A 12,869-nucleotide genomic window follows, 5' to 3' on the forward strand; every position below is an offset into this window, starting at 1 on the left:
CATGTATGTTTGGGTGACTGTCACTCTTTACTTACATGACGTGAAAAAACAAACGATTTCGTAATCAACACTATCTATACATGGTATTTCAACAATTAACTCTGTCAATTGTTTGTTTTCACGTGTTTAAAGTAGCATTATAGTAATTGCATAAATGTAAATCATAACGAAATAGTAATCATTTCAGATTTCCAAAACCAAAATTGACGAAGCAATTATATGATATCTATTGATTTTGTATCAATATTGGTATATCGTAAAAATTTCTGTATATGCCCATCGGTCCTACTAGAAGTTTAAAATGATCATAGTGATGTTTACGAAATAATGATTCAAACAAAAGTTGTTAATTTTTTTTTAAGGAATAACTTTTACATTTAACCTTTTGTTCTATTTCTAACGGTTTACAAGATTTTTCATTTTTCACTTGATTGAATTAGCAAAAAGATTCCATTTTAAAATTGGCATATCTCGGTCAGTTTTGAAGCTAGAAAGTCGAAAAAAAAAATTTTTTTTATATTTGATCTATAGTTTTTTTTTTTTTTTTTTTGTAAGAAAACTGATTCAAACCCCCAACTACCCCCACAAAAAAAAGTGTTAAAAGGTAGTTTAACACCCCCTGAGTGGCCAATTTTTTGTACACAGTCTTTATAGCCTAATAAACAACTGAAAAATTTTAAAGATGCAACATTTTTTTTTAGATATTTAGTTTCGGTATACTAAATATATTTTGCAAGTCAAAATTGAAAATTGATTTTGTGGAAAAATTAAAATTACCTTTACTAAACGTTGAACAGTAAAATATAATAAGATTTTTTTAGCGCCCACAATTTGAGTTCGTTTTTAATTTAATTTAGTACGTGATTTGGTATGGAAAAAATGAACTTGGTTAGCCTACTTCAACTGAAAAAAAAAATTAATTAACTAATTTTTTCAATGTTACAATAGTCAACAATTTTAAATTCAATTCATACAATCAACTGTTGCAAGCGCAATTGAAGCTAAAAGGGTGTGAACGATACTTCTTCTTACTTTAATGAGGAAGAAATAAAAATTATCCATTGTTTGAATTGATTTTAGAAGAAAGTGTTCGCACATTGAAGCTAATGGGTGTATCGACTTGTGTTTTTAAAGCGGAACTATTAAGTTTTAACCCCCGAGCCATTGTTGTGAAGGGGGTTTAATCGTAAAGTAAATCAGATAGAATAAAATAATTTTACTAATAACTAAAAGATTTTAAAAAGGTCAAGTAACCCAAAATTTAAGATATTTTTATTAATTACCTCTTTTATGCATTTTGAGCTTTTTAAAATCTTTTAAAAGTTATTTTATTCTATTAAATTTACTTTACGATATAAACTCATCTCAATAGCGTGGGTGTTAAAACTTAAAAGTTCCACTATAAACCATATAGACTTTTTTTAGAAATAATTTTCTAAAGCCAATGAAAAAAACCGTAAGCCGATACACCCAGCAAACAATTTTTTCAAAGGAATCAAAAAATTATAGATTCGTTGATTGTACTATTAGGAGATAAAATAAAAAAATAAAAATAATATTTAAGCCAATTAAATAAACGAACAAACCCAGGGACTAATTGAGATGCACCAACAACTTAAAACTCATAAGAAAGATATCCTCAAACAGAAAATTGAATATTCAGAAACTTTTTTCATTTTCAAGGTTTTTTATACTACTTTTAATTTTTCAGTTATAACGTTAAATACTTGAATCAAAATGTATAATCTTTCACTTAATCTAATCACTTTCCGCCGAAACTATTGATTTTACGAAAACAATTGTAAAGACATAAATTGTAGGTTTTCTGAGGTTTAATTTTGTTTGTATATATTTTCCTCGTAAAATGACTCGAAAAGGAGATATTGTCAAAAAACTGCTTTTCGATGCCATTTTTCCAATATAGCGACGCGAGCGGCAAAGATACATGGTACCAAAGTGGAAATTCGAAAAGAGCACCTCAAAATCAATAAAATCACTCATTTTCAAAACTCCCGGAAATTTTCCAGGTAAAACTACCTGATGACTATACTACCTGGGTCAGTTAATATTCTATGAAAAAAAAAGAAATCAATAGGCGCATAACCTAAACTTTCAATAATTTTTGTGTATCACAACGATTAATCCAAGAGTCCATGTCCATAAAGATTTGAGCACGAATTTGACCCTTCTAGTTATATACATAGCTTAAAAGTATCGTCTATGACAGTGATATAGGACATGATTTGTCTCGCTGGCATTTACAGGTGAGATAAGTACTGGGCAAGGTAAGTAAGTTAAAATATATGCGTTGAAATATATTATTGACCCGGCATGAAAAAACGCACATCATTTAAGTGGTTTATAGCGCCGTTTTTTTTTTTTTATACAAATTGATAAATGGTATATACGAGTTTTGTTTGTTCAAAGGTGACTGCATGCCTATCACCGTTTTAGAAGCAATAAAATCAAATGAAAATCACGATGGCGAAGCAGCAGATAATAAAGGTATATAATTTTTTATTCAATCAATTTTCTATTGTAATAAAAATATTTTTTCAGAGACTGACCCCAATGAACAAGAGTATGAGCAATGCTGTACCAGTGATGATTCATACGGTGAAGTACGCACCAGCTTCGATGAAAATTGAATATTTATATTTATATATTTTTTTATATTATTCTAAAAGATAAGTCTTATAAATAAAATTAAATCACAGTTTTTTTTCTGTCTAATTATTTATTAATCCCAGATAATTATTGTTGGAAACAATTTGTGTCATTTCAATTTAATATTTCTGTATTGATTGGAAAAATATCAATGTTACTGGATAATTTACAAAAAAAAAAAAAACATTATTAACAAATTAATTGTTTTAAAATATAAACTTGATAAGTAATCATAATATTAGAAAACAAGTGAAAAGAAACAATTGACTGAATTAATTGTTGAAATACCATGTATAGACAGTGTTGATTACGCAATCATTTGTATTTTTACGTCATGCAAGTAAAAAAAGATAGCCACTCTTACATAGCCAAATACATAGCTGGTATTAACATATAATACATATTATATTATTTGCGACTAATTTTCGCCCTCACGGGTAAATAAATAATGGTAAAAATGTTTTATTTTTTTATAAGAAATAATTTTTACATTTAGAGAAATAACTTTTGATTTATCTCTAACGGCTTACAAGATGGATCCTACGGACTCAAGACCCAATTGACCTATGTTTCTCATTTACGAACTTGGCCTCAGTTTTTACGACATCAGCACGCTATAAAAATTTCAGCTTGATATCTCTTTTCATTTTTGAGTTATCGTACTTACGGGCAGACGGACAGACAACCGAAATTGGACTAATTAGGTGATTTTATGAACATCTATACCAAAATTTTGTTCGTAGCATCAATATTTCTAAGTGTTACAAACTTGGGACTAAAGTTAGTATACCTTGATACATATTTCATATATACATGGTGCGTATGTATGTACTCCATAGATAAAATGTAAAATATAATGTACTCATAAGTCATAGTATTCGATTAATTGACAATAATATAAACACATTTTTACGGGAACGCAGCAATAAAAAATGTCAAACTGACGAGAGTACGCTAACTTTCTAACAATAGTACTGTACAGAGAATTTATATGTATCCAACATGTATGTAAAAGATACAACATATAAATTATATGCCAATAAAATATCTCTCTCATATTCTTTCTTTTCCAACTTCGACCTCACTTTGTGTTATGAAATATCTCTTAGCGTGTTTGGATGCTATTCCACCACCGAAATGATCTGGTGGGTCAAAAATATTTGTTTTATTATTTTAAACAATATCATTGGTGTGGTCTGGTGCTGTGTCCCATCACTCTAATGATCTGCGGATGTATTCCGCCTATTATTTATACTAAACTATTATTTTTGTTATTTCATGCTGAGTCAATAATATTTTCCAAAGCATATATTTTACCTTACTTTTATCTTTCTACTACCTATCCCATCTGTCATAGATCCCTCAAAAAGAAAGTGTACGTAAGCTTATTTTACCATAAGCTATACGGATATCAAACTTGGTCACTTACAAAAAAAATAAACAAATAAATCAACTGAAATCGGCACAGCGCGCAATAAACGGAGTATAATCCGCATAAAAAGGAAAAATCGTGGTAGAAATGAAAAGATTAGATGAAAAACCTGAAAAACCAAATTAACATAATATGTATGCTAAAATGGGCATGGGCATGTCACGTATATTATTTTAAACCATCAAACTCATTACGAATTGGAATTCACGCGACCTAAATAGAGCAGGGGAAAGAGAGCATACACGTTGGAGAGGTGATATAAATAAATCTATGTCTGTAAATTAGCAATTACAGACCTATTAGTATATCATCGAATATGTACAAGATTATCACAAAGGTTTTACTGAATAGACTAGAACAGCAATTTGACAGTTTACAACCTCCTGAACAAGCAGGATTTCGTAAGGGTTTTTCTGTTAGCGATCATTTACAGGTCATTAACCAAGTCATAGAAAATAAATCCACATTGGACATGGCTTTCATTGACTTTTATAAAGCGTTTGATACCATTGAACATGTATTCATTTGGAAGACACTTAAAAAAGCTCAGGTTCATGAAAAGTACATTCGATTATTAAAAAATATTTACGAGCAAAGCTCAGCGTTAATTAAATTTGAAATTGAAGGGCCGGTATTTCCTTTAGGCAGAGGAACAAAACAAGGGGACCCATTATCGCCTAAAATATTTAACGTTGTTCTACAAGTGGTTGTTGACCAATTGAACTGGGAATAAATTGGATATTATAATAGATGGGGTTCATTTGTCAAATCTTTGGTTTGCAGAGGACATAGTGCTGTTTTCACATTCAGAGAGCGAATCTCCAGTTTGAATTTTTTAGTCAACAAGTAGGCCTTGTTATCAATTATGACAACACAAAGATTATGTCAAATGCAAACCAAGCCATAAATCACGAAATTAATAACTCAAAAATATAAAAACTTTCTAAATTTAAATATCTAGGTCAAATTATAGCATTTGATAAGAGTTCAGAACTCGAGGTTCAACAAAGAATCACTAATGCCTGGAGGAAATACTGGTCACTAAAAGATATCATGAAAGGCGGCCTTCCGCTTGAATTGAAAAGCAAAGTGTTTAACTCTTGTATCACCCCGGATCTAACCTACGGACTGCAGAGCAGTGCACTTACCGCACGTCAAAGTTATAAATTAAAAGTATGTCAACGCAAAAAACAAGTAAAAATTCAGCTAATAGACAGAGTTCATTGCGTGGACACAATAAAAAAAAGTCAAAACGCGAACAAACACTGTACAATTTGGACGCCGTATAACTGTATCAGGAAAAAGATCGACAAGTGCAAACGTTGGAGAGCAGAGTGTTCTCAAAACGGGGAGGCTTTTTCCCATTTACTGGGACAATAATAACCTTATTATTGTTATTATTATTATTATGTGTCTATAAGAAATCTATGTACATTATGTATTATGCTTTTCATATTTGAAGTTTTAAGTTTATGTTTATGAATGAGGAAAAAACATATAATTTTGAAATAAAAAAAGTGACTGGAAAAAAACACATTATTGAAGACAAGTTAATGAGTATGTTATCTTAAGACTCAAGAATTTTTCTAGCACATACGTACGAATTACGTAGCTTCTATTGTATCTACAGGAATTCGGAATAAGTATCTACATTAAACAATATAATCCGGTCAAAATAATCAAAAAAAATGAGTGAAGGTACAAAAATTAGCACCATTCTGAATTTTGGTAGGATTGATCAAAACATCATCAAAAATGAAATCTAAAAAGTGCTCATCGATCGTTCTTCATGTTGTCGTTTAATAGTTGCAGCAACAGAGCACTTCCGAGTATAATTTTTACGCCACTCTACATGTATGGGTACAAATTTCTGTCCTTTAAGATATTCGGAAAATTAATCAGTTTTTTCAGTACTCGCATTGATTAATGTCTTCATACCACGTTCAACGGTAACAATTTCACCTGGGTTTCTGGAAAATCACGTTAAAAAAAAGGCGCTAAGTACACTTGAGGTAGTGCACGTACCTAAAAAAATCGTTTAGTTAAAAAAAAACTACCTCAAGTGATTTATTGTTTTATTTATGCTAAACTTTTAACTGAAGGTGAAATTGTTACAGTTGAACGTGGTATGAAGACATTAATCAATGCAAGTACTGAAAGAGCTGATGAATTTTCCCAATATCTTATAGAGCAGAAATCTGTGACCATGAGGTGAGCTGGAGACGTGTGCATAATATGACGATTACTCTTTCAACTTTTTGAATCGTAATATCTCAGAAACGGTGGCTGCTAGGAAAAAAGTATTGGGACATTTTTTATATTTAATTATCTGAGCTTATTTTATGACTTTTATACTTACCGTTTTGCTGAAAAACGCAAAAAACCCGTTTATGTGACAATTGACCCGGCGTAAATTTTGTTCAACTCATCGGATCGATGAGGACTTTTTAGATTTCATTTATAATAGTGTTTTTAACAATCCTATCAGAATTCGCCGGGTGCGAATTTTCGTACCTTCGAATGTTTAAATTGACCGGGTCGATAGTTTAATGAACTTTTGATAAAACATTTTAAAAGATCTAATTGCATGTTTGTATTTTTATTAATCTGATAACAAATAATTCATTTTTCTTACATATAGTCAGGACCATCAATTGGTTTATTTAATTTTTTTCTTGGTAACGCAGCTCCTGCGTTATCGAATTTTTTTAAAATGAAAAATAGTTATGTTCTAATTTTCAAAAGATCAAAACGTTAATTTTATAAAATGGAAACGGTATTTAATATATAATTTCGGAAACATGATAAATGATTGAATTCTGACACAAAATGTTATAAAAATAAATAAAAAATAATTACCTGTTCAGAAATCGCCAAACCATTTGATTTAAATCCATGTCGTCTGTTGGCTTTATGGAAATCTTTACCTTCTGTTTTATCTTCATATGCTTTGGCTGCAAGCTCGGAAGTATTAACACTAACTGTTGACTTGATCTCAATTCGTGCATCACACATCTTATCATAAAATACCTGAAAAAGGCAGAAAACGAACGTCTTTCAAAATTTAAAAATAAATTGAAACAAAAATTGGTCCATACATGAATTTATTCCAGTTTTTATATGCAGGACAAAAAAAAAAAAAAAAAAAAAAAAAAAAGAAGATATAATGCACCATCAAAAAGTAACTGATCTATAACAAAAACTTTTGTTTATTTTCCGAACGATAGAGATAATAAAAATTTTTGAACAAGAACTTATGCAGTTGTTACTTCTTATTAAAATTTATACTCATTCGGAGAGGGAAGTGTATTGTTGACTTTTCGTTGAGCAGAGAAACAAAATCAGAAAGAAATTCTTAATTCTTGATCCTTAATTTGTTTATAATAATTGAAAGTTCAAAGATACGTCTTAAACGACGTATTTTGTTAAAATCTTAACTTTTAAAAACATCAAAAAATGAAAATTTCTGCAAAAAATCATAATTTTTAACAATAAAGCCGTGGTCTAACAAATTCTGAATGAAAATCATCAATAAACTACCCTCTCCTTTTTCTGAAAATATATGGAACACTAAAGCCAAAACTCTTACTCCAATAAACGAGGGCAGAAAGGTGTATGGTGTCTAGTGATGCTTTTTTCCGGGGGGTGGCAAGCGCTTCTTCAAGGGGTAGAAAAATATATGTTGGAAATGGTAACGGAAATCGATAAAGCAATTAAATCTAAGCAAAAAGGGCATTTAAGTATATTTCGAAAAGTCAAAACTTTCCGAGTTATTGGGTGATTGAAATTCGGAGTATTTAACCTTAAATAACTGGACGTTTTTTCAAAAAAGTATATCATACACTTTTAAATCTACTTTAAAAAACCTTAAAAATGAGAAAATCGTCAACTCATTAATACGAAAATTAACGGAGTAATAATGAAAAGTAGTAGTAGTAAGTAAATTTATTGTTAAGAAAAAATTTCACAATATTTTTTACAATTGCATTCAATATGTATAATTGAATGCATTTTACGATTCAGAATAATACATAGTAAAAATAAATAATAAATAAATAGTTAAATACTAAACAACGACAACAAAAATTCTTTGTAAAACAACTAATATTTTCTAAAAGAAAGAAAGAAAAAAAAAACAGAATAAATGTATAAAATTACTAAATTAAATTAAACTAATTCCATATAATGAAAAAGTAAGTTTCTCGTACCTTTTTTTTATGTTTTACTCAACACAAGAACTGATTTATTTACCACGGGAACTAAAATTAATGCTTGTCAAATTACTTTATTTAGGTACTGACAACATGCTCAAAATGTTCTAGCAGTTTCATATATATATTTTTAGAAATAAAGAAATTTGAATACAATAAATTTTTCGGAAAAAAAAATTTTACCGTTAAATAAGTCGAAAAATAATAAAATTACAAAAAAAAAGTTTGGAAAATAAAATAATCTGCGAAAAAAATCTTAATTTTTACCCTTTAAACTTTTTTTGTAACTGTATTATTTTTCGAGTTATTTAACAATAAACACAATTTTTTGGTTTTTTTGAAAAATTTTTTGCATTTAAAGTGCAATATTTCAAAAATAATTTATCTGAAACTGTAAAAACTTTGTGAGCATGTTGTCAGTACCTAAATAAAGTAAATTGGAAAGCAACAAGCAATAATTTTAGTTCCCGAGGTAAATTCATTAGTTTTTGTGCTGAATAAAACATAAAAAAAAGGTACGAGAAACAAAAAAATTTACTTTTTGAAAAAAAAAGTAAAAGTTTTGAAAAAAATTTACTTTTTTGAAAAAACGTCAAATTTTTCAGTTATTATCGTTAAAATCTTCGAAATTCAATCGTCGATATCTTGGAAAGTATTAACTTTTCGAAATATACTTATATTACAGTTTTTGCTTCCATTTTGTCACTTTATCGATTCCTCTTGCCATTTTCAATATTTTTTTTTTCCATCCTTTAGAAGAGGTGGTTACCAAACCTTAGGAAAAAGCACCCCTAGGCACTATATAACTATTGATCTACAGAGTGAAGAGAGATTTATTTTTTGACATTTTATGATCTTAAATTAAAACTTTTTTTTTTCCTACTAGTGTGATCAAATAAAAAAAAAAAAAAATGGCGCCAATTTTTAGATAATTTTGAGGTCGGAGAAAAAAATTGCCTTAAGTAGATAATTATGATACAAATTGAAGAAACTAAAATCGAATATTTTTTGATGGTCGGAAAGGGTCTAAAAAAAATGGTAAAGTGGCCTAATCTGGTCTTGCGCGTCAGACACCGTCGGATTGATTTAAAAATAAAAAAGCTTTTAATAAGCATAGGCGCCGTAAAAAGACGAAAAAAGTGAGCTGCGAATAAACCCGATTGATCCATCGATGTCCCCACAAATTGCAAAACACCATCAATTTTGCTCGAAATTTCAAAAATTCATAACTCTACTTGTTTTAAAGATTAAAAGCTGAGATTTAAATAGATTGTAGCTTTTGTGCCCATGAAGTATCACACACAATTTCAGCAAGATCGAATGTATACTTTTTGCAAACCGCAGCTGAATGCAAAAAAAAAAAAGACTTTTGTAAAATGGCCCTAAAAAAGTTGTGGTGCGGTAACGCGCTACTTTTTTCACGTGATCATATGCTTCAATAGTTAAAAAAATACCCACCAAAGTTTCAACCTCTTATCTTAAGTAAAAGTTACTAAAATAATTATTTTAAATTATAACATTACAATTGCTCCCATTACTCCCATCCTATTGTAATGTTGTACTTTAAAATAATTATTTTAGTAACTTTTACTAAAGATAAGAGGTTGGAACTTTGGTAGGTATTTTTTAAAAAGTTAATTTGATCACACTAAACTGTATGCTAAACTCTTTTATTTGTTCGATTATTCGCTATTGCTAGATATGCAGCCTGCACATTTTTGAAAAGTTGGCTTCCATAATTTTGGAGAGAGTTCATTGTTTAATCAAGGATCTCTTTGGACACGCATTAGTAAAATACAAGCATATTTTAACAGAAAATTCTTACCTTAAAAAAGACTTGACTTAAATCACCAGCAACCAGTTTATTAAACATACTTTTTTGAATAATTGGATTACCACCTTCCAATAGGGCAATACCGACCGATACTAGCTCATTAAATATTGAGGGCGAATGAATTGATTTAATAACAAGCTCCACTACCAAATCCGATGCTCCTTCACGATCCAAATGGCATTGTACTTCATGTAACGTTCGACCTGCACGATTCAGTATTTTAGCTGAAAACAAACAACTTTTTATATTCCAGTTTAAGTTATATAGGATTTAATTAGCTACACTACCCTAAAAAGTGGCGCATCTATACTCATCAAAAATATTAAAGCAAAACGTTTAAACCCGAAATTTTACTAAAATTTCAAACACCTTTACTTCTTCAAAAAATCATCGAATTTGGAATGACAATAGCTCATTTCAAAACTTAGACTGTCTAGTTTTGGATTCGAATGTTAAAAAATTTGTAGCATTTCTTGTCGCTTTGTATGGAGGGTTGAAAGAGTGACAAATTTTATCCCTAAATTTTTTATGATGTTTAGAAGCAAAATTTTACAAATATTTTATAACAAATCTGCTGCGACCACTCGAAAATTTGTTTATTTTTCTTGAAAAGGAGCTATAAAAAAATTTCCGTACGAGCTTTATGATCCAAGATATTCACTTTCCAAGCAAAATTGGCACTTCTGAATTTAAAATCCTGTATTTTCTGAAATAATCATCGCACTGAAATTGGTGTCATATTATTCGAAAACTGAAATAACCTTCTTTTAAGCCCTTGCATTAGGTTATTTGCCTCTCTATCACTTTTCGTTTTTAAAACATGGCACAGACAGCATTTTCCATGTTTTTGGCGTTTTTCATCTGTTTGTCATTCTGATAAAAATTTGCAAGGACTTAAAAGAAGACACAAGTTCAGTTTTCGAATGATATGAGATAAACCCCAATGTAATGACTATTTCAGAAGATATAGTCCAAAAAGACCGTTCCGGAATTTGTTACGGTTCATTCGGTTAAAGTCTATCGCTTTAGACCGCTCGGCTAATTAGGCTCTAAAATAATGAAATAAACAATCTTTTAGCATATTTTTTGCACAATAATTTTTAAATTTTGGTACGCTTCTAAACTTCATATAAAATTTAGAGATAAAATTTCTCACCTTTTCAACCCTTCGTACATAGCGGCATAGGGTGATACAAAGTTTATTCTATAGGGTGAAACCAATAGATTTCAAAATTAGAAAGTATTTAAATAAGCTGTTGTGGTTTTGGTAAAATTTTGTGTTTTTTAAATTTTACTTTTATATATATATATATACTGCTGCCTTTTACTAGCGATAAAACGGATAGTGGTTTGGCCGAACATCGGATACCGGATATTCGGCGAGGTAAGAGACCGAAGCGCCGGATATCCTGTTACCGGATATTCGGCCTGGTATTTTCATTTTTTTTCACTTGTCGTCGTGATTTTGTGTTTGATTTAAGTTTGATTGATTAGCAAGAAATGTCATCATCAAAAAAACGTTCGCCAATTTGGCAATATTTTGATTTAAACAGTGACGATAACAAGTACGCGGCATGTTTATTGTGTCAGACTATTTAGAAGTTCTTGAAACTGAAAAAGCCGGACAAAAAATCATTGTAGAGTATCTGACGAATGAAACCTAAAGAATGAAAGAAAATGAAACTGAATCCAACTTCACACGTGAAACTTATGATAGTTTTTGGGACTGTTTCAATGAAGTGGCTAAGAATAATAGTAGTGATTGCCAAGAAAAACAAAATCCAATTGCTAACGAGACTGACTTTTCTTTAAAGACATCTTGAATCGATCCCAATCACGACCCATACATTTGGTGGTCAGTTAATTTGAATCAGTACCCGCCGTTGTTAAGATTTGCTAGAATTTATCTTTCTGCACCTGGCAGCAGTGTTTACAGCAAAAGGCTATTTTCAGAAGCTGGTTTGGTATACGAAGCCAAGCAGAGTCGCCTTGTACAAACAAATGCGGAAAATTTGGCATTAATTCACCACAATTTGCCACTTGTTAATTTTGATAACTAAAATAATTAAAAAAACAAACATTTTTGACGTGTAATTATTAAAATAAACTTGTATAAAATAATGAGAATTTTTTGAATTTAATTATCCGGAATACGGCCGGATACTGAATTACTGTCCGGTATTCGGCCGAATAGTGAAAACAGGACGGATATGCCGGATACCGGATAGTTACCGGATATTCGTTTAATCTCTCATATTATGATTTTTGAGATATGTACAAAAATATGCATTTTTGGGTATCATAACAGGATCGTTTTTTTACTGGCTTAAAGACGGTGTTTTGAAAATTATTTAGTGTTCTTTAATCCGTTCGTATCCGGCCGGATACCGTATATCCGTTTCATCTCTACCTTTTACTTTGGCTTGGATAGTTCGATTTTGTTAGAACAGAGATTAGAATCAAAATATGCTCCCTACAAATTTGTGGATTTTTAAAAGATAAATTTATACAATTCAATATATATATTTGATACGTAAATCAAAAAAATTACACTTGTTACATTCTAACAAAAAAATAAAAAAAAATAAATAAAAAAAAGAAATACAATATAATAAAAGTATATATTCCAAAGAAAAAAATAAAATAAAATAAAACAAATGGAGACAAGTGTACGATAAGTAACCAAGAAAGTTATTATTATCACTTTGTCTAGAACGCATGTACT

The 12,869-nt window shown here is 29.9% G+C and overlaps 1 protein-coding gene across 1 annotated transcript in view; it reads right to left on the minus strand.

The window, feature by feature from the left end:
• The window catches only part of LOC123302680 (inositol 1,4,5-trisphosphate receptor), a 173,878-nt gene that overhangs the window by 61,952 nt on the left and 99,057 nt on the right, over positions 1 to 12,869 (minus strand). Inside the window, 2 exon segments of the mRNA XM_044885721.1 lie at positions 6,959 to 7,129; positions 10,136 to 10,368. Of these exon segments, the coding sequence (XP_044741656.1) occupies positions 6,959 to 7,129; positions 10,136 to 10,368 (404 nt within the window).

This window comes from Chrysoperla carnea, chromosome X, assembly GCF_905475395.1.
Source record: "Chrysoperla carnea chromosome X, inChrCarn1.1, whole genome shotgun sequence".
NCBI classification, from domain to species: domain Eukaryota; kingdom Metazoa; phylum Arthropoda; class Insecta; order Neuroptera; family Chrysopidae; genus Chrysoperla; species Chrysoperla carnea.